At 47.1% G+C, this 22,280-nt stretch overlaps 1 protein-coding gene across 1 annotated transcript; it reads left to right on the top strand.

The window, feature by feature from the left end:
- Nucleotides 1–131: 131 nt before the first annotated feature.
- Nucleotides 132–21,518, top strand: VCP (valosin containing protein). Its single transcript, XM_068424163.1, has 17 exons — nucleotides 132–319; nucleotides 5,299–5,410; nucleotides 5,779–5,951; nucleotides 8,038–8,180; nucleotides 9,154–9,284; nucleotides 11,045–11,176; nucleotides 11,584–11,686; nucleotides 13,502–13,635; nucleotides 13,883–14,018; nucleotides 15,066–15,178; nucleotides 15,837–16,001; nucleotides 16,112–16,234; nucleotides 17,321–17,533; nucleotides 18,774–19,082; nucleotides 19,995–20,150; nucleotides 20,515–20,669; nucleotides 21,080–21,518. Exons 1-17 carry the CDS (start codon nucleotides 303–305, stop codon nucleotides 21,183–21,185), a joined length of 2,421 nt encoding a protein of 806 aa, XP_068280264.1. The 5' UTR covers nucleotides 132–302; the 3' UTR covers nucleotides 21,186–21,518.
- The last annotated feature ends 762 nt before the right edge of the window (nucleotides 21,519–22,280 follow it).

The following is a 22,280-nucleotide window of genomic DNA, read 5'->3' as shown; positions in this document are numbered from 1 at the left end:
GCGACCGTTTTTTTTTCTCCTTCCCTCCCTTCCCCCTCTCCCATTGGCTGAGGCGCTGGCCCGGCGGAATTTCCGATTGGTCAGCGCACGCTGTTGCTAGGCAGGCGAGGCGGCGCGGGGCGGGGCGGAGCGGAGCGGAGCGGAGCTCCCCCGTCCGATGAGTCGGCTCTGAGGTTCAGTCAGCGCGAAGCCTCCCGAGCCGCCGCCACCGCCAGCCTGCCCGAGGCCCGCCGCCCGCTGCCGCCGCCCGCCCTGAGGAGCCGCCACCGCCCGCCTCCCCTCGCCCCTTCCCCCCTAGCACCATGGCATCGGGATCCGAGTAAGTGCGGGCCGCCCGCCGGCAGGCCGCGGCCTGGGCGCCGCTTCGGCGGCGCTGGGCCCGGCCCGGCCTAGCCTGGCTTACCTCAGCGCGGCGCGGCCGGGGCTGGGACCGGCGGCGGGCCCGATCCGTCCAGCGATCCCGCTGTGTCATGCAGGCCCTGAGGAGGCGGAGACGGTGCCGGGAGGGGGATGGGCCGCTCCCTGCGCACCGCCGCTACCCCCCCCTCCCGCCCCGGGCTGGGCCTCCCTAGGAAGTGTCGAGTCATTGGGGGGTGGGCGAGGCCTGCCCGGGCCCGGGCCTCCCGCTGGGCTCGGGCCGTGCCCCGGCCCGCGGCCCGGGGCCGCCTGTCTGCCGTGCCCCGGCGCGGCCCGGGCCGTCCCGCCTGGACTAGGCCTCAGCCAGGGAGCGCTTTGTCTTCCGGGCCCCGGAGCGGCTGGCGGGGCAGCGAGGAGGGGAAAAGGCATGTGCCGGCCTCCTCCTCGCAGCGGGCCGGGGCTGGCAAGTGACTTGGCATTAGCAGAGGTAGACATGTTGTGCCCGGCTGGCCTCTGTGGCAGCTGAGGCAATCGGCTATATTTTCGTCTCCGGTGTCTTGCCTCACTCTCTTTTCAGTTCCAGGCTGAGGATCATCTTTCGTGCTCCTCAAAAATGAGTTCAGTAATAGTGGTCTCTTGGCTCCCAGCCCACGTGCTCAAGCTACTTCATTGCACCCATTGAGGGGAGTAAAAATCGAACCAAAAGATAAATTTCCCAAATCGAAGAATACTTGAATTGACTTTTTGGCCTTGCCAGAGGCACTTTCAGTCCCTTTAGTGTCTGTTGTTTATGTTCTCCTTTTCTTTTGCAAATCCTGAAATTCAGACCTGCTGAGCCCTACTGAGTCAGTTCCAGCAAGGTGTGCCAAGAATTCAGTGTCCGTGGTAGAGCTTGTGATGGAAGTGGGCGTATGAGGCGTATTTTGCAGCTGAGCGAGGTGAACAGTGTCTTTAAAAAGAAATGTCTACTTTAGCAGAGTTATTTTCACCATGTAGGAATCAACAAAAGTTACTCTGCAACTGGAAGACAGTTACTTTTTAGTTGCCGTTTTTGGGTCAGTGCTGTTGGCAGCCATCTTGCTGAATTGAGCTTTAGCATAGAGAGTAGCATGGCAAGTCTAAGAGACTGTGGTTTCAGAAGGGATTCTCATTTTCGTGTGCCTGCCTGTCTGAAACAGTGTTTGAGAACTTGGCACCTTGAGCACGAGTATGAACTCACCGCTTGGTTGTCATGTGCTGTTCCAGTTAGTAGCTGCAATCATCTCGTTTGCTTCAATGGATAAAATGTTTCATGGATTTTTTTTTTTTTTTAATACCTACCGGTTCAGTCTGTAACATGAATGTTCAAGGTGGTAACAAACCGCTGACAGGTTTGATCTGGGAAGCAAGTTCATGAGGATATTGATAAAAAGGCACGCTAGCATACAGAAGGCATGGCTGTTTTCACTTTCATTTCTGCAGCTGGAATCAGTTTGAGTCAGTGCCTTTCCGCTGTATTTTTAGCAGAGACTTGCAGGAGCAACTTATTTCCTTAGTTTCAGGGGAGCTTTGGAGGTCGGTAGTAATTTTCAGAAGAATCACTAATTGGTAATTACTTTCTGCTCTCACTCTTCATATGGTCCACTGTAATTCGTAGCCTCTGGGCATTATCACATGCTGAATGAGGGGACCTCTGACACACAGAAAAACGATAAAGTGATGTGAGTTCTAAAAAGTCCCCTGCTCCCCTCCCCGCTTCCCTGTGTCAAATGGGGCTGTTGAATTGCCTTACTGAGAGAGAAAAGGGGACGAAGGATGGAAACTGGGAACCCATTTATTGTTGGTCTTTAGGGACAGTACGTATTTGCTTCAATTTTATTGATGTCTTGGGCTTTATATGCAAGTTTGGCCATTAGCTGTGATGAGGATTATGTCCTCACTTCTGGCCTCTGTCTAGGGGCAGGCTTGATGCAGGCATTGAATTTCCTTTTGATTCCAAAACAGCTCTAAAGCTACGTTTTGTGCTCAGTTTGTCTCTTTGTTGAGTCAGTGAAAGAAAGGAGCGAGAGGGAAAATGTGTGAGGGAGCTGACAAAAGGGGTGAGTAGGGGAGTCGATCTAGAGGATTTGTACCAGGCTCTCTCTGATGGGAAACTCGTTGAGGAGCTTTAAAAATTACCTCGGTCAGCTGTCTGTCCTACCCTTTGCTGAAGTTTACCAGCATGCCTAGGAAAGTTGGCAGGAGAGAGCCCCAACCCATGCCTTAGGCTTTCCTGCTTGGTATTTTCAGTTCAGGCTCTCTGATGCACAGATGTCAGGGATTGTCTGAGCATCGTTGAGGTGCACAGACATATTCTGCTCTGTCATCTCAGTTACAGCATGAGGAACCCCCAGGAGAGACACAATGAGGGCAAATGGTGATGATAATAATACTCTAAATTGCTACTGGACGATGGGTAGTGCTTGTCTCTCAAAGTCCTTACCCTTGTCTGTAGGAGAAATAACATCACTCTCCTGTGTAGCTGACATGTAATTTTGCTAACACCTTTGTTCTTTGGCTGCAGAACTGTCAGGTCAGATAACTGAAGCTGACCCTGCACATTTAAATGTCTGCATGCTATTTCATGGAGACCCTTGTTCCTTTTTAATGCCTTCAAGCTTTTCGATTACTTTAAGTGCAGTAATGTACTGACAACATTGATCCAGCCCTCCCTTCCTTCTTAGGAAACTGTAGATTCAGTTCTTCAGTACTGGAACTTTTTTCTCACGTTCAGCAGAACCAAGTGGACCTCTTGCTGTGCTCTTCAGCGCTGCTGTGTGTTGGGAAGGATCTGAACTTTACATATTTATACAGCTTTTGCTTTATTGACAGTTTTGGTCCAAAAGCTTCCACTTGCTGCCCAGTTCCTCTTCCATTTATTTTTATCTGGTGTGCCAGACTAGTTTTTAGGCTGCATGGCAGTCTCTGCATCCCGAGGGACAGACACTCAGTTTCAGTGACAGTTTATGTAGCCAAAGTCTGGCAGCGGTTTCTTATCAAAAGGCCTTTGGATCCACATCTCATGTGCGGAGGAGTATGAGTTACATTCACACTTTGAACAGGCTAAATAGGAGTATTGTTTCTTTCTGATGTCTCCTAGCTCAAGTTTTAAAATCTACCTGCTAAATTAATTTTGAGTGTCCAAGAGCTAATGCTGAGAGAAGGTCCTTACCAGTAGGTTGTTGGTTTTATCCTCTCTTTTAACTATAAGATCCTGCCTGACCTGACAACTTACTGGTTCAGTTTTCTTATTGCTTTCTTAGTTTTCCTGGAAATCCTGGACCTTTTAGGACTCTACCAAGACCCCATTTTAGGTTGAAGAAGGAATTAATGAGCTTCTTCCAGGATGTATCCAGCAGCCTTTCTTGTGTCTTTTTGGGTTCAGAGAATGGAGCTGTAACATCTCTCATGGTCATTGAAAGGGGTGGATGTTGATTTCTTACCTATTGCACTCTTTAATGAAGAGAGGAGAAACACTACTTTCCTGGTGCTGGCAGTCCAGGAAAGACATGTTTTACAACTCCTCCTTTTGTTCACTTAAAATAATGTTGTATCTCATTTCCAACATGTTTCCTATGTTACCAGGGCTTATGTGAAGCTTGAAAACCTCTTGGAAACAAGCTGGCTGCCCTCATAGGCTTGCTTGGTATTGTTCCCCTTTAAAGTATCAGAGAAAGGAGCCAATACCACATAGTCTGTCTTGGAAAAACCTCCATCATGAGGGGCAGGGGACCTTGGGTAACATCACACTGTAGGTATGTCACGCCTCTCTGATGTACTTTTAAAAATGCAGCGAGCGTGCCAAGTGACGCACTGCTGCCACAGTCTGCGTTCATGCTGTGTAGCTGCTTGCTCTGCCACTTCCACTCAAGGTTTGATTTCTTCTGGTTATTTTGTCCCTAAAAGAGCGAAACAGAGCCCAAGTGTGCGGCCAGCACCGTTGTCCGCAAAGCCTCCTACTCTTTGCCAGTGCTTGCCGCTCGCTTACAACAAAGGAAGACTTTATTTTATTTTCTTTGTCAGAATAAAACCAGACTATGCAAAGTTTTGTGTTCAGACCTTTGACACTGGCACACCTGGAATACTTTGAGAAAGTACTCGGGTGCCCACCAAGGGAAGTTACAACAGTCTGCCACTGTTGTGGCTGGCTAATGTACAGCTTCCAGAAGCTCCTCGGGAATAAGATGGTTCAAATTCATGCTTCTTTCATGGAGTGAATTACTTGCTGTATTAGTTTTTGAGGGAAATTACTTAGTCTGTGTTTCTTCCATTTTTTTTGCCATTTCATTTGCTCCACTTGATCAAGGCAAATGAATTATCTGTTGTATTTCTTGTGGTGTAGTGGGCTAGAGCTGCAATGACTCCTGTGAAGGTACTATGGAAAGGTGCTTATATCCTAAAAAGAAAACCCCATTTTTCATGAGCACTTGAATATTTCTACTGGCTTGCTAGGTTTAACTAATAGGCCTTGACAGGGTAAAGTCTTACAACTCTTCCTGTCAGGGAAGCTGCAGCATTGTCCATTAATTCCTCTATTTATCTGGGATTTGACACCAAATAGACTTGAACTTTTGTTTCGGTGGCAGTGGTTACATGTAATTTCAGATGAGTCAGACTAATTCTTTTAGGTGAAACATCTTACAGTCAGCAACATCTCACAGACCACTTCTTTTCGTAGGTAGCTTCATAGCTGGTTTCATTTGAGGCTAGTAAAGGAGTTACATTTACTGACAGAAAACATTGTGCTTTGAGCTCCTGCAACTAGTACCTGGGAAAAATGTTCTTCTTTGTCTTACAAACAAGTATAATTTCTAAAAGACAAGACAACAAAGAAACCTATAGAAAATGGAGCTGAAAACAGGGAGTGACAGGAAAAGGGGGAGCAGTATCACTCAGACTCGTAACTCCTGTTTTCTTCACCAGTTCTAAAGCGGATGACTTATCAACTGCTATTCTGAAGCAGAAGAACAGGCCCAATCGGTTAATTGTGGATGAAGCCATCAATGAAGACAACAGTGTTGTGTCACTGTCCCAGGTGCGTCATCTATGAAAGCAAAGCGTTTAGTCTGGTAATTTGCAAGTTGTTGCTGTGTATTAACTTGGAATGTAACTTTGCAACATGAATCTAAGCATTTGTGTCAGAAGCTGCGCACTGTTATGAGTGAGGGAGGGTTGTCTTGTTTCCTAACACTCTTCCATGATAAAATGTGTTTTGATTCTCAGATTTCTAGGATTCAGTTGGGCTTCAGGATTAGCTCTTGACCAGCGTGGTGGGAGCCTCTGTCCTTGTGGATTTAGTGTATCACTTCCAAGATGTAATTCTGCAAAGTCAAGTAACCCTCCTTCAAATGTTCGAGTTCTTGTTTTATCAAAAGCTTGTTCTAATGCTGTTACTGTTTACAGGCAAAAATGGACGAATTGCAGCTGTTCAGAGGAGACACTGTCCTGCTGAAAGGAAAGAAGAGGAGAGAAGCAGTCTGCATTGTCCTGTCAGATGATACCTGCTCAGATGAGAAGATTCGCATGAATAGGGTTGTCCGCAACAACCTGAGAGTGCGCCTGGGTGACGTGATCAGGTGAGGACTCGTTTGCTAACTGTTGGCATATCCCTGGGTTGCCTAAATAATTTGTGAGCTGGCCCTGAATTGGTTGAGTCAGTAGCAGAGGCAGGGTTTGCAGGAAGTATTCTTAGTCTTCCAGAGGAGATCTCAGAAATGTTTTCACGATCAGGGATCTTGGTTTATTTGTGCATTTGTTTCTGGCTGTATGCATATTGAGATTAATACTAAAAAATTATGCTAAAGATTCGTGAAGTCTCTTCAGGACCTTCACGAGACCAGGTCCAGTCATTAAATTGAGTGGTTCATTTATCCCACTGTTGTCACAGTTGTATTCCCAAATCTATGTGTTCAAGTGAACTTGCAAATTTTTTTTGTGTAAGTTTTTAACGTCCACAGTGTTAACTGTGGAAGGCATTAAACAACGTTGTAATTGATCAAGTAGTATCTAAGCTGCCCTATGGCGAACAGAAGTTAAAAACTTGCTAGAAATGAGTGACAAAAACATGAAGCAGTCAAATAGCAAGATTAAAAATCCCCAAGGGATGTTTACATTCCGATTTTTGTTATGAAAATAATTTTAAAATTAGCAATGCTTAGAAAGCATTGCTGGGATTTTGTTGTGCAACACTTGCAGAAAGTACTGGGAAAGCTTTGCAGTATACATCTCTGCTTACAGGAGACATATTCCATTCTGTGAGGGGAGTGCAGCGGGGGGGAAGCACATGAGCATTTCTTAAACATAAAAATGCTAATTTGCAGGCTTAAATATGGGAGGACTAACAGCTGCTCCTCCTGAGCATCTTCCTAATCTGGAATATCCCGTATGTTCTGGGAAAATCGGATACTGGTTTTTGACTCTAGAATTCCTGGAGTGATGCCTGGAATAATCTTGAAATGCAAAATATATTTCATACAAACTTTGTAGAGGAGAGGAATGAGGCTGTTTCACCCATCACTCTACCACTAGAAAATGCAAGTCTTAAGACACCGTTGTAGTTAGAACAGACCAGTGCTTTGAGCCAGTCTCTGGATTTAAAATCAAGGTGAATCCTTACTTTAACCTGGTATGAGATTACTGTTGAGTAGTTTCTAGCGTGACAGCTCAGCCTGTGCTCTCCCCTTCTCTGCAGGGACTGTGTCTGTAGGGGTTCTCAGCCTTCCAAATATGTTACCAATTGTCTTAGCTTTGTTGCGAGGGTCAGAGAATTTTTACACCTCTTGCCCTGGAAGTTTTTCTTGCTGATGTTTAACTGCTTATTGTGTTACTTTCTGTGGCCTGGTTTCTGCCAAAATCCAGATTCATGCACTGGTTGCTTCCTGCTAGTGGTCTGTCAGCTGTTTTCCTTCTGAGGCAGTCTGTCTTTTCCTTTACCTTTCTGCCATGTCCTCTCTGTAAAGCATGTGGTAAAAGAATCTGTTAAGTCTCGAGCAAAGTCACGTATGAAAACTTGCGTGCTCAGCTGCAGTTCCACGTAGGCTTTTCTTAGCTGGCAAAGCCAGTTTGAGCTTTCTGCCACAGCTTCATGCTCTGAGCTATCGCTACAGTAGGGTGTTGTCCTACACTGCAAAATAATAACTGTAGTGTTTATTTAAAAAGGTGGAGGGGGCCTTCAGACTTCAACCTAAGTGTCAGCCTCCACAAAATGGGGCTGACAGAGACCTGTCTGCAAGCTGGTTACCCCTGGTTGGTACCATGAGGGCCTTTGCTCAGAGTCAGAGCTGTCAGCAACAGCGGCTCTGGTTTCTGTAGTAAGTTAGAGAGAGGAAGGAATAAAGAGTTTCCCCCAGCTCCCTTTCCCTTGCAGCTGGTTCAGCAGTAGCTTGTTGAAACAAGCTACAGAAGAGCAGGGGGTAGGAGGAAAGTATGAAACTCCCCAGTGGTCTTGGACAGGGCTGAGAGGAGTGAAGGGAAGTGTGTGTTGTGAAGACTAGCTCTTTATGTCAGCATTGAAATGTTCTTATGCAGGTGGGAAGTCTCACCAGGGTTTTGGAGGGTCCTTTCGGGCATCTGTGCTGGCCTGGGAAGGGGCATCACTGCCTTTTCCAGACTCATGTGTACATCCAGTGTGATGTGGCTAACTGGAGTTTTCTTCTGTTGCAGCATCCAGCCTTGCCCAGATGTGAAATACGGCAAACGTATCCATGTGCTGCCAATTGATGACACAGTCGAAGGGATCACGGGGAATCTGTTTGAGGTCTATCTCAAGCCATACTTTCTGGAAGCATACAGACCCATCAGGAAAGGTAATACTGCCTGTTATTGAAGTCTTGATGGCAGCGAGTGTGAGCTGGTCCTGAGACTGAATAAAGAGAACTTCTAGAAGCTTGCACAGATCTCTGTGAAGCATTAGACTGACATCGGTAGAGTTAAATTTTGCTTGTGCTGATTTAATTTTTCCTAATCTTCAGAAGAAAGGATGTTTACTGCTGCTGGCTGGCAGAGCAGCTTGATAGTTCTCCTGTGTTTTTTTGCTACATGAGATGGGAGAGCCATCAGAAAAGGCTCAGGTAGAACTCAGGAGAAAAATCTCATTAAACTAAGTTGCTACCACTTGATGGAATTGGGGAATTGCTTGCATATTAATCAATTGGTTGGGTATACCAGCTGGCACCCTGACTAAATTCACTTCCTCAGAGTAATTTAATAATTGGGAGAGTGTGTAGAAAACCAAATGCACTTTTGGAGTTGTGCTAGTAGCACTTCTGCTGGAACAAATAGGTCCTGATACAGTATAAACACAAATACGGCTTCTGTAGCCCAGTTTAGCCAGGAGTCGTAGTGCAGTATGATATATTATTCTGACAACCAGTTATAACTAGTAACAGCTAGTTATAATAACTTAAATGAATTTTTATTAAGTTAGATCTTTTTGTCTGTTTTAGAAATGCTAAATCGAAACTGAATGGAGAAGCAATGTGATTCCTTGCCATTGTGTTTTGCATTTAGGCAGGGTATTCTTTTCTATTGTTTGCTGGTTTTGTTTGCTGTTTGTTACTGGGTGAAATTTGAGAACTTTAATTGCTGCGGATCTAAACGGTCCTTGGGCAGTCACAGTACATATAGCTCTGGAGTTTAAAATGCAGAGCAGTGTTACAAATGCCAGCAGTGTATACCTACATAACCCACTTCCTTGTCCTGTGGGGCTGCTGGTAGTACAAGGGTCGACATTTTGCAGACATTGGTTGCAGCAGGCTACTGAAGTGTGGGGTTTTACAGGTGACATCTTCCTGGTGCGTGGAGGAATGCGTGCAGTTGAGTTCAAAGTGGTGGAGACGGATCCAAGTCCATACTGCATAGTGGCTCCAGACACGGTGATCCATTGTGAAGGAGAGCCTATCAAACGAGAGGTGAGCAGAATCCTGCCACGCTGTCCTCCTACTGAATCTTCTCTGTCTGAAATCCTTTTCTGTGATAGTGCTTGAGAGCAGCAGTGTTGGCAGTTCCTGTTTTGACATTTTGTGTATTGAATGTAATGGTGAGAAATGCCGGTTTTGGGAGGTGAACTGCTGATGAAGGTAGTCAGAGAAATATACTTCCAGTGTCCTTCCTCATATGCTGAGATGGCACCAGTGTGTAGGTTTGCTGACGAGATGCCATACTTTGGCAGCAGTTGGTTTTGCATCTGCTTCCAGATATCTCATGCTGGACTTAGATGCACCTTTTAATTTCAAAGTTCCCTTGATCGATAGCAGGAAGAGCTTACAATGTTGCTAGATTTCATGCCACGTGAAAAGAAAGCAGTTAGTGCTTTTTCAGTGAGAAATTTGAAATCCCAAAAGGGTTGACTTTAAAAAAAATTTCCCCAGTCCCTTAAGGTGCCTAGCCTTGAGTGTCCCAAGCTTGAGGCAGCCTGAGTGGCTTGTCTGTCAGGTCTTGGCCACCTTACTGTTACAGGGTAGGAAATCTCAGATAAATGAGCTAAGGTGGTTGCGTACTTCGTAAAGTAAGTGCCTTTTTACTACCTGCAAATCTGTGTGGGTGCTGGTTTGTAGTTGGCTGCCTTCTTAAAAATTCACCTCTATATATGTGACACTTGTGAGACTGCATCTGGGCACCCCGTGAGTCCAGTTTGGGCTCTTCAGAACACAGCAGAGACAGACAGGAGCAAGTTCAGCCAAGGCCACCAAAATGATAAGGAGCTGGAGGTCAGAATGAATGCGTAGGGGCTGGGAGAGTGGGATGTTGCAGCTTGGAGAAGGGCAGGCAAAGGCGCAGGCTTACTGACAACTGCCTGATGGGCAGGGGTAGATGACCAGGCTCTTCTGAGAGCTGTGCCCAGCGACAGGACTAGAGGTGGTGGCATAAGCTGGATCTAGAGAAATTCCCAGTAGATACTAGGAAAAAGGTTTCCCCCAACTGTGGAGCAGGGCCCAGAGAAGACAGGAATCTCCAAACCTGGAGACCTTCAGTGCTTGATAGGGCCAGACCCTGAGTGACCTGCTTGAGGTAGTAGTTCTTGTTTGTGGGTCTTGGACTGAGCACCTCTGAGGTTCCACGCTGTGTTATTTTATTGTTTTGGTGTGGCCCAATGTTAACTAAGGCCAGTAGAGATGTGGACAGCCAAATGAATGGATACTGTAGAGCTGTACTGGAATTGCTGGTTACAGTTGATCTTATCCGCATGTCTGGATCTTAACATTCTCTGTTAATTTGAGACAATCCCAAAAGACATCACTACATCTGATGTCTTTTGATGTCGTATGATAGCTAGAGTATGTCAAGTAGTTTTAGATACCACTTACAGTATAAGGAATAAGTATATTTTATACTGAGCTTCATTGTCTATTGCTATCTGTTAGCCACATCAGAGGGTCACAGAGCTTGTTTTGTGCTAGAGTCTGTACAGAACCTGGCAGCAGAGGCTGTCATGCAAGAGGGTGGGCTTCAGTGAGGTCTAGTTACGTGCAGGCAATTCCCTCTCTATGTCTGGGAAGACAGACCTAAGAAACAATTGTCGAAGACAACAGGAAGACTTAAAAGTGAGAATCTCAAGACAGCAAAGAAACAGCAATGAGCAAAAACCCAGATTCCTGGCTTCTGTAGACTGGGCGGGGTTGTTGGAACTATTGTTCTCACTCAAATGTTCAATGTATTTCCTTCCGGATAGGATGAAGAGGAGTCACTGAATGAAGTGGGCTATGATGACATTGGTGGCTGCCGGAAACAGCTGGCTCAAATCAAAGAGATGGTGGAACTTCCCCTCCGACATCCTGCACTCTTCAAGGCAATAGGGGTGAAGGTGAGTCCCCGTGTGCACCAGCTGGATCAGTGGGCTTATTCTTGCAGACGACTCTTGATACCAGAGGTTTATGAGGCACTGGTGGAGGCAATAAGTTATTTGTGCAGGTTTTTTAATGCTGGTGTTAGGAAACTATTTCCTTATGTGTCTGGACACAGATTAAAGTACTGGCAACTTGTAAAGCAGAGTGATGCTTTGAATCAGCGCTGTCAGTTACTGGCAAGGTTTCTGTTTGTGTCTCATGCAAAGTAGTAAGGGTGTTGATAGCAATGCTGGGATGAGAGCTGTTGCATGAGATTGCATCGCAATTTCGGACTGGCTTTATCAAGTATATACAATTTCACTGTGAAGCTACTTAGGCATTCAGATACTAGCTCACCACCTACGTCCCTTGCCTTTGTCCTCAGCCTCCACGTGGAATCCTGCTGTACGGTCCTCCTGGCACTGGTAAAACACTGATTGCCCGAGCGGTGGCCAATGAAACGGGGGCTTTCTTCTTCCTGATCAATGGTAAGTTTTGTGGCTGCTCTGCCCCCAGAACTGCTGTGTGCTCATTCATCCGTCTTAGCATAATTAACGGTATTAATAGGGCTTGTAGAGCCACATTGTCTCCCTGACATCCTTCCTTACCTCCTTCAAGTGTGCCTCTGGGGACACTTGGAGGCCATTTCTGTGGAAGGACCTGTAGTGGCACATCCCTGACGTTTGATTGTGTTGTAGCAGGGTGGTTGCAAGACAGCTTTGCGACACAGGACACAGGTCTGGCTGGATGTTCATTTATGTGGGTGAGGGCAGAGCTGGGAGTGAAGTGCTGAGGTTATTCTAAGTATATGGGTGCAGGACACTTCTGTTGCTGCCACCATGTTCCATTCAGAAAAGAAGCTGGTCTGCTGTGGATTTCTCTTCCCCTCAAGTAAAGCACAAGACCCGTTTTGTTTCACATAACTAATTGGGAGGAACTTTTGTGAAAGCTATAATGAGTACCTTGGGACTTAGCTACAAGTGGTAGAACCTCCTATTGATAACTCTCACCTGTAGCAGTTGAGATTGTTACTGGTTTGTGTTCAGTAAGGACCAAATTCTGAATTTTCCTTAAAGCTTTTCTGTCCCATTTTACAGTCGGTGCTGGAATAACTGAACACATTTACAAGTGCTGCTTTTCTTTTCTGATTTTGATCACATAGACCCATGAAGGCAGTAGCAAAGGAGTGTATAGCACAGCGTAGCAGTGACCAGTAGTAGGGAAGTGACTTGCTTTGTATCTCAAGATATCAGATGTAAATGGGCTGGTTTTAACCATATGTCGCCCTTGTCATATACTTCCTAAAGTGTGTGGAAGCTGTCACTGAATGCTAATGAGCCAGCCGTTACTTTAGACACTTGTACTTCTATTGCATAATAAAAATAGCGTTGTCAGAGTTAGTGATGCGTTGTCTGTCTGCTGGTCCCAAGCCTGGAGCTGCAGGCAGTGTTGTAGACAGAGCTGGTATGAACTGGTGAGCTACCTGTAATGAAACACTCTTAGTACCTGCCCACACCAGTGGCTCTGCAGCTGATGTGCTTCAGTCAGCTCACAGCTTTGCACTCTTGAGGGTCGGGTTTCTTTTCTTTGGATCTTCTAGAAGCATACTTTCTCTTCATTACCACTCCCATCAGCACGGTGGAAAAATCTGTAAAAACTAGAATAAATCTGTAAGCCTGTACTAGTGTTCAGCAATTGTAGGAGATCTCAGGGGAATGCTGTTCTTCCTTCTGGGATTGATGTGCTTACACATTCTTTTTTTATTTATTCTTTGAGAGGAGATGGGGTTTGGGTTTTTGGTTTGGTTTTGTTTTGTTTTGTTGGCTTTTTTCAAACTCATTTACAGGATCTTACAGAGGTAAATGTAATTTACCTTTAGCTGTGTAATGTAAGCTAAAGGCAGCTTCAATATATTAGAGCTTTTTCCTTCCCTAACCTGATAATTCATCACCATATAATTTGATTGCTTCTCTTGCAAGCTAGGACTGGCATTAACAGTGTGTGGTGGTACATTACAGAGAAGCTCACCAAGTGTGAAATTAGGGTAAGGAAAGAGACAGCTAAAGGTAGCTCATTGACTAGCGCTGCATTCTGTTAAAGTGAAAACACCAGAGAAATCATAGAAAGTAATACTTCATGCTGTTCTTCCCTGTTCAGCTGCAAATTTAGTGAACTCGGGTGATAGTATTTGCTTTGGCGTGAAATATAGATTGTGCCATGTGAACATTGTACTAAAAAAATCAGCTGCATGTCATGGGGCCAGCTGCCTCTCTTCCGGGTGCCACAGTGCTGCTATTTTTCAGGTCCTGAGATCATGAGCAAGCTGGCTGGTGAGTCTGAGAGCAACCTCAGGAAAGCCTTTGAAGAAGCAGAGAAGAACGCTCCTGCTATCATCTTCATTGATGAACTGGATGCCATTGCTCCTAAGAGAGAGAAGGTAAAGAAAGCCTGTAGAAGGTAAAGGAGTACATGCTTTTTGGTAGCAGCTGTCCTGAATCTCTGCATTTGATTACAGGCTAAAGCAGTATCTAACTTAACACCTGATTTCAGCTGGACATGAGAAGAATCAGATATAGTTCACGATGTTTCTTAACAGCTTGTGGCTGTTGTATCTGTCCGCTCTGGTGCAGTACTAGCTCCTGTGCTGCATTGTGGAGCCTAACCACTGCTTTCTCCCTCTGTAGACACATGGAGAGGTGGAACGTCGCATAGTGTCTCAGCTGTTGACTCTTATGGATGGACTGAAACAGAGAGCACACGTGATCGTTATGGCAGCTACCAATAGACCTAACAGCATTGACCCAGCACTCAGGCGATTTGGTAACCATGATTGCAGTCTCTTTTTTGTATATCACATACTTTGTTACAGGCTGTGCTTCAGGGGCTTTGGAAGGATTGAGCAGAAATTAATACTAAACATCTTCTGTGTGTTGCATAAACTATTGACTTGTCTCCAGCTGCTTGTTTGAAATTCATTTCTAGGCTTCCAGCCTTTGGTATCATTTTTCTGTGCCATATTAGGTTAGAACTTGCAGAAATAAAAAAGTACTTTGAAGTGGAAAAGTGTGCTAGCTTCTTAATAGAGAAGCTATTTCAGGACACACTGAAGGAGTAAATGCTTAAGGGGATGTTCATGCCTTAGGTTGCAGAAGGCTCTGAATTGTCTGATTTCTCTTTCTTTTATTGATGAGAAGTCGGTAGTTTCTGAGATTCAGGTTTTTGACACTTTGCAGTGTGAAAGAATGTCTGGTGTATGACCAGTTGGTAAAGTCTGTAATAGCAAACCAGTCAAGTGTGCAGGGGAAAATGGCCTCTTAAATGTGTAGCGAGGCGTTTGAATGCACTGTTATGGCTAGAGGCAAATGGTAAGCACCTTACTTAATATTGCAGTAATACCTAGGTTTCCTGCCTCTCCACATACTGGGGCAACTCATGTTTTTCACCACTCGAGTACTGCTGCGAAAGTTCTGAAAAATTAAGTCTCTCAGTATTTGCGGACTCTTGTGGTGAATACACAAAGGTAGAAATAAACAAAAATGTCTCGTGGTATGTTGGTTTGGGGAAGCATATTTTCCTATAAATGAGATTCAGAAAAAGTTACTAAACAGCAATCCTCTGTGTCATATAATCTTGAACTCCCGTTAATACAGTAGTCTCCCTTTCCCTAAATGGCTAAAGCTTTTCCTCCTTCTCTGATCTGACTGCTACTGTGCTGATAGATGCTGCAGAGAAACCCAAAGCTCTGGCATTTTCTGAAATTGTACATGTGTGTGGCTTGTCTTCATGTTGTCAGTCAGAGGAAGGCAGCAACTGCAGCTCCTCTGTTTCTCAGAATCAGCAGCTCACCATATGTTTTGTACTGCCCAGGTCGTTTTGACAGAGAGGTAGATATCGGTATCCCAGATGCCACGGGGCGCCTGGAGATCCTGCAGATCCACACGAAAAATATGAAACTGGCTGATGATGTGGATCTGGAACAGGTGAGTAGCGTGCTATTAGGAAAGCCTGTCTCTGCAGACAGGCATTCCTGATGCTCTTTGCAGTGGAAGAGTTGTTGTTAAGGCTTGATTGCATAAATGTAGTTGCTCATTTAGGACAGCATGAAACTGGGTGAAATGTGTGATCTCTGGGCTTCCTTCTGACTAGTTTACCAGTGACCAAAAGTCCTCACTCACTAGTTAAGAATGGCCAGCAAAACAAATGCACATCGGTCCAGTCTGGAAGCATCTTGCCACTGTCCTCCTGGGTTTGTTTGCTGTGACGTTCTCTTTAAAAGTAAAGCAAGCTTGAAACTGCTCACAGAGAGCTGGGTGAGCACTGTGGTGACACTGGACACCACGTGTAAACTGGATGATTCCTGTAATCTCTGTCCTGAATGAAGAACTGCAGTCCTCAGGGTTATCTTCCTGCACACGATCTGAATTCCAGTTGCAGCTTTGATTTCAAGTAGGAGGTGGAACAGCATTGTCTTTGCTTGTTAAATATGTGGTAGCACTTGTCTTGAATCCTCAGCAAAGCACTGATGTTCCTGTCCTCCAGAGCTTTGTTGCACCTGCCAGTGAGTGACCGGAGTATGCATTGCCCTTGCAGATCGCTTGCTTGTATCCCTGTGAGTCATAGTCAGTGCTCTGCTTTCAGGTGGCAAACGAGACCCATGGCCATGTTGGTGCTGACTTGGCTGCTCTTTGCTCAGAAGCTGCTCTTCAGGCTATCAGAAAGAAGATGGATCTCATAGACCTGGAAGATGAAACCATTGATGCTGAAGTGATGAATTCGCTGGCTGTGACCATGGATGACTTCAGGGTAATGCAGAAGTGCTACTCTTTCTTTTGGGTGCAATGTCTAATTGCTTATCTGAAGCGTGTGAACATAATGTGTTAGAATTACTATAATGCCATTTCTTCTAATGATAGTGGGCTCTGAGCCAGAGCAACCCTTCTGCTCTTCGGGAGACTGTGGTGGAGGTGCCACAAGTTACCTGGGAAGACATTGGTGGTCTAGAAGATGTAAAGAGAGAACTCCAGGAGCTTGTACAGGTAGGGGTTTCCAACAGATTTTTTGCCTAGTAGGCTTGAAAAATAATTATCATAACAAAATCCAGAACTTCTTCAGATTCTCGTCTAGGCTGTGAACAGGGTAAATGCAGAGGTTTTAGTGGTATTGCTTGTAATGGACTAAAAATACCATGCTGTTCCATCTTAGTGAACTTGGAGAGGAAGGTGCTGGGAAGCAGCGTTAGGCTTTCCTTAGCTGAGTGTACAGTGTCATCTTGGGTGGGTGTTGTGCTACATGCAGAAGGAGCAGCAGTTCTGCTTCTCGTAAGTGGAGACCAGCAGCGGAACCACTGCTGAGAATCTTCTTACGTGGTGGCTTTATATGCCAGAAGGTGGATGAAGATTCTCATACAGAGAGCCTCTGAAGGGCTTTCCATCAGAGTTAGCCTAGGGACAGGTGAGAAGTAATTGTGAAGCCTTCTATGGAGGGAGAGGCTGGGGCAAAAAGTCTTGAATCGTCTGTGGAAACTTCTGGTGCCTGCATTGGGATGGTTTGGCTTTGATATGTCCCTGCATTCTGTTGGCACTGTAGAAACATCCTGTCTGTGAATAAAATAATCTAATTTTCTGATGTTAAAATCGTCACCTATCTCTGACCTCATTGCTGAGGATAAATGCTCACATCAGGCACTTTGCCTGCCTCTGGAGAGCAGAGCAGATAGGTTAGATAATGAGCTGTTCCCTTTTGCTTCTGCAGGGCAGAGTGAAGTTGAGGTTAAGTGTGCTGGAAAACTACCTGTACCAGTACTGAGTCCTTAGAGGTAAAGAGGTTGTTTAAGGCAGCTTTCCAGTTTAGCTGTGGTGCTTTTCAAACCAGTGTCCATTTAAAAACTCCAGTGGCACTGAGCAGGTAGGATCTTGGGTTTAACCCACCAGAAATCTCAGGTAGTGTTTCTGGTAGGAGGAGAAACAAAACTGATCTAGTAAAAGATGTCCCTGCCCATGGCAGGGGGGTTAGTCTAGATGATCTTTGAAGGTCCCTTCTCACCCAAACTATTTTGTGACTCTAAGGTACAGGCCTGTTCTCGTGTTCACGAGAGGTTTTTGTTTGTTTTTGTTCTCCTTCAGTATCCTGTGGAGCATCCAGACAAGTTCCTCAAATTTGGTATGACCCCATCAAAAGGGGTTCTGTTCTATGGGCCACCTGGTTGTGGTAAGACGCTGCTGGCCAAAGCCATTGCCAATGAATGCCAGGCAAACTTCATTTCCATCAAGGGGCCGGAATTGCTCACCATGTGGTTTGGCGAGTCTGAAGCCAACGTGCGCGAGATCTTTGACAAGGTAGGTCTTTCTTCTGCTGCCTGTGCTATGTTTGTGCTGAGGTACCCTCAGAACTTTGTCTCCGCTGCGTCTGTCTTATGGGCCTCATTCTTGCTTGTGTCTTTTGTGTTTTCCCCGCTTGCACAGAGAGCAGGGGCTGCTTTCCTGATGTTAGGAAATTAATGCTCTTCAGCAACATAGCTATTTAAACTGTTTTCTCCAGCTGTAATTTGCATCTGTTGTTATAGGATGATAGATACCCCAGTGCCTTAACAGTGAGGCTAGCATTAGGATGGCATAGATATCCTCTCCATGCCTGAAAACTTACCTTGACACCTCATTAGCCGTCGCCATCTACAGATTTTAAAATGGGTTCTTGTCCTGCAATATACATGGCTTAGAAAGGAGCTCACTCCTACTGCCCAAGCTCCCCTGTAGGTAGTGTCACCTCCTGTCCCAGAAGGTATCTGCGTGGCTTATCCAGGAAATCCTCACTCTTGTGATGAGGGAAGGTGCTGATGAAACAAAGTTGGAAGGAGAGTGGGAGTGAAAAATTTTGGTTGGCAGGGAACCTCAGAGGCCATCTGGTCCAGGTGTTTGTCCAGAGCAGGGAGATAACTTGGAGGTTTGATCAGGTTGCTTAGAGCCTCGTGTTCTGATGTGTGAAGGGTGGAGAATCTCTGACCTCTCTGGGCCTGAGTGCTGGTGTTTTGAGCTCTCTTGAAGAATTTCTTTTTTCCTTATTTCTAATTGGAATTTTGTTTGCAACTGTTTGTACCTGTGGTCTTTCATCCTTTCACTGCACACCTCGAAGAAAGATCTGGCTCCCTTTTCCCTATAACTACCCATTAGGTAGCTGAAGACAACGTCTGGGTTTCCCCCTTCCATTGGATATATCTTGCCTACTGATGCTTGGGTGCCTAAATAACCAGTTGATGTTCCGAGATCTTGCAGGGAGAGTTCTGGTCGAGGCAGATTGACTCTGGCTTTCCCTCTAGTCATTGGAGTTACCACTTTTCTGCCTGGTTCACAATGCTCCCAGCTTTGGGGGAAATTCAGCTGCTTGTTCAGGAGAATTAAATTGAGGGTTTGTGTGGCAGGAGACTGTTACGGAGCAGCTCCTCCAAGCTCTCCTTGCGGCAGTGGTGCTCTGGTACGCCTCTGAGCTGCTTTAATGGTAGGGTAGGCTTAGTGTGACATCAGCGTGCTCCTCGCCTGGTGGTATTAACATGGACTACTTGTTCCCATTTGCGTTTTTCAGGCCCGCCAAGCAGCCCCTTGTGTTCTCTTCTTTGATGAGCTGGACTCCATCGCAAAGGCTCGAGGTGGGAATATTGGCGATGGTGGTGGTGCTGCAGACCGTGTCATCAACCAGATCCTGACGGAGATGGACGGCATGTCCACCAAGAAGAACGTCTTCATCATCGGTGCCACCAACAGGCCGGACATCATTGACCCAGCCATCTTGCGCCCCGGCCGCCTGGATCAACTCATCTACATCCCACTGCCCGACGAGAAGTCCCGGGTTGCTATTCTTAAGGCCAACCTGAGAAAATCACCAGTTGCCAAGGTAGGATCTGCACCCTGACTGCGTCTGACTTGGGTTTGCTGTGTGCTGGACGTGCCCCTCACAAGCTGGGGCTAGAGCAGAGGGCTGGTCACTGCTCCACGCAGAACAGAGCGGGGAAACCTTCAGTCCCTGAGGGGTGGAAATGAAGGGGTAGGGGGTGGGTTGAGCTCAGAGGCTAGTTATCAACGAAGCTGGGTGTCGGTGTGTTAAGCACAGCAGGTCTTTGTCACGTAGTGGAGTTCTGCCCACGGTGCGGGAACAGGGAAGCCTGTTATGGCAAGGTGGGAAAGATTCTTGTCCTCTGAAAGAAAAGTAAATGTAGAACATGGGGGTGGGAAACGGAAATTGAAGAGGACCATTGCAGTTAATTGTTGCTGAACTCTGTGTCCCTTGCCTGGGGAGCAGGTGATAATGCAACTGATAGTTAACAGAAAAGCAGAAGTAAAGTGAGAGTTCTAGCTTTTTTATGCCAAGCGTAGCTTTTTAGGTACTGTTGGGAGGGAAAGCTTCAAAGGGGGTTGCAGTACTACCCCGTCAGTTGGCGGAAAGGAGGAGGAGGAGGTCATTTGTCTTGGGCTGCCTGTGCCCCATCTCCATTTCCAGTCTGACAGCGTTTCATTTGACTCCTAATGCTGAGACCTGAGCAAATCGTATCCTAAATCCAAAAGTGCAGAGGCATTTACAGCTTCTTCATGGCTTCTTGCTGGGTATGTGGAGGGTGTGGCCTGCCTTCATGTGTGGTTAAGTTTTTTCCCAAAACCAAGAACCATAACAGCTGTGATCTTTCCAAAACTGGCCAGAGTTAAGGCAGCACCTTAGTACCATGGGTTCCGAAGACACCTCTCTGTCACCTGAAGATGTAAGGTGTTAAGGTGAGGCCTCTTTTGCTTTTTCTTTTTTTCCCCCCACTAGGATGTTGACCTGGATTTCCTAGCTAAGATGACCAATGGCTTTTCGGGGGCCGACCTGACAGAAATTTGCCAGCGTGCCTGCAAACTGGCCATCCGCGAGTCCATCGAGAGTGAGATCAGGCGAGAACGTGAGAGGCAGACCAACCCTTCCGCCATGGTGAGTGGGGCACCCTGAGCTTTCCCCGCTCGTGAGACAGGCAGCCTGCCTCTACCCACGACTGAGGTGTGATGTGTTCTTCTGTAATCCTTGGATGGGGACGAGTGGACTCTGGTGTAGAACGTGGAGCTGGAGCACTTTGTTCTCATCTTGTGGGAGGGTGAGGCTCTCCTGAGGTGCCTTGTGGTCAGTGTTGCTCAGAAGGCCCCTGCTGCAGCCCTGACTCACGGTCTGCCGCAGCGCCCCTCTCCAGCCCCTGCCTTGGTGGGCATTGGAGGCTGCTGGCCTGGAGGGAGGCTGTGGGCGGCTGTCAGGAGGCAGAGCTTGGGCGTGCAGCTCACCTGGGCCCTCTGTGCCACCGCAGGAGGTGGAGGAGGACGACCCGGTTCCCGAGATACGCAGGGATCACTTTGAGGAGGCCATGCGCTTCGCTCGCCGCTCCGTCAGCGACAACGACATCAGGAAATACGAGATGTTTGCACAGACTCTACAGCAGAGCCGTGGCTTTGGCAGCTTCAGGTAACTGTGGGGGAGTGGGGGGGGGGGGCAGCGTGGCTCAGACAGCCCCAGAGCAGAGCACCGGGGCAGCTTTCTGCTGAATTCTGGGTAACAAACCCCTCTTCCACCGCGCGTTCCTGTTCTCCCCAGTGCGTACAGCAGCCTGTAAGCAACGTGGCGGCTGTAGGCTCTGCTGCAGCTCGGTTGTAGCTGCTGTGTTAGTGCTCCTGAAGTCCATCAGACCTTTCTCCTTTAACACAAGTGGTGGCCGCGTGAGCCTTTTGCGTGACCTGCCCTGAGGTTTCATCCCGTTTCTCCTGCCTGTCCTACTTGGCACCAGGGTGTTGGCGTGGAGGGAGGGGATGGCGCTGAGCTGCGAGCAGGCGCTTGAACACCATCTCTTCTCTCCCCTTCTGCACCGCTGCACGCAGGTTCCCGTCAGGTAACCAGGGCGGCGCCGGTCCCAGCCAAGGCACAGGAGGTGGCAGCGGGGGCAACGTGTACAGTGAAGACAATGACGATGATCTCTACGGTTAACTCGCTGTCCTCGGACCAAACTCCAAATCAGGCCACGTTGTACAGGGAAAAATCTGATGTTCAATGGACTTTCGGCTTCTTCATTCCTCAGTCCGAACAGTGTAGCTGCACGTCAGACTTTTGTACAGGGGATGTTTTCTCAAATTCAGACCGTTGTTCAGTTGGGAGGCAGACATTAACAAGGAGGGGAACCGACTTAATTTCTGAGAAATTTCTGTTCTAGTTTATGTGGCAGAATCAGCAGCTTTAGCAAAGGGTACAACGCTAGCCTGTATTAAAAAAAAAACACACAAAAATAATAATAAAAAAAAATAAAAATCCCACAAAACTCTAGCCAGGCCCTGTCAGTTCCTTGGTGCGGTGCTGGCGCTGTCTGTAAGCCCATGTCTCGGGCACTGTCCGAGCGCTCCTGGCTCTGGTGGAGTCCAGCTGTGTGCTGTGCACGGGGTTGCTCTTTGTTCCCAACACCTCTTCGCTCGTGTTAATGGAAGAAATCGGTTTGGCAGTGTCCTTGCCCTGGCTTGGCAGGAAGGGCTGGGTAAGAGCCTGGCAGGAGGTACCCGGTGTTTCTTCTCTCGTGCTGGCCCTGGACTGTCTGCTCTCCTGCCGCTTTGGCTCCTCGGCAGCAAAGGACTTCTCCAGCAACCCCCTCTCGTCAGCCCTGCCTGCAGGCAGGCATGAGGGGGCTCTTGGGCTGTCTCTGGGGTTTGTGGTGCAGCGTGACACCGCTGTGGTTAGGGAAGAGGGGAGCTTCTGCCCAATGCTTTGCGCGTCCCCTTGGGTTTCTGATGACAGTCTTCTCTCTGGTGCCAGACGGCCCCACCTTGTGCCCCGTACTCGGTAGTGGGGTTCTGATCACAGCTCTTGCCCTTCCTTTCTACTTCCTTGCTCCTTTGTTTATTTTCCCCTCTCTGAACTGAAAAATGTGCTACTGCTCTACTTCGTGTTTTAGGTGAGAGAAGCCCTGGGTCTGGTCCTGTCATGCACACTGGAGCCGGGCAGGAGCCTGGGTATGGCCTGGCCCTGAGCCCCAGAGGCACTGGCAGGAGGACGCAGAGGGCAGCCACGGGCAGGAACTGGGGCTTTCTGCGAAGA

This window comes from Nyctibius grandis, chromosome Z, assembly GCF_013368605.1.
Source record: "Nyctibius grandis isolate bNycGra1 chromosome Z, bNycGra1.pri, whole genome shotgun sequence".
Lineage (NCBI taxonomy): Eukaryota > Metazoa > Chordata > Aves > Nyctibiiformes > Nyctibiidae > Nyctibius > Nyctibius grandis.
This window is presented reverse-complemented; position numbering and strand designations above follow the sequence as displayed.

Coding starts and splice junctions, on each gene's coding strand:
- VCP (XM_068424163.1), top strand. Junction 5,411..5,778: donor GTGTTGTGTCACTGTCCCAG/GTGCGTCATCTA, acceptor TACTGTTTACAG/GCAAAAATGGACGAATTGCA. Junction 20,151..20,514: donor AGACCAACCCTTCCGCCATG/GTGAGTGGGGCA, acceptor GTGCCACCGCAG/GAGGTGGAGGAGGACGACCC.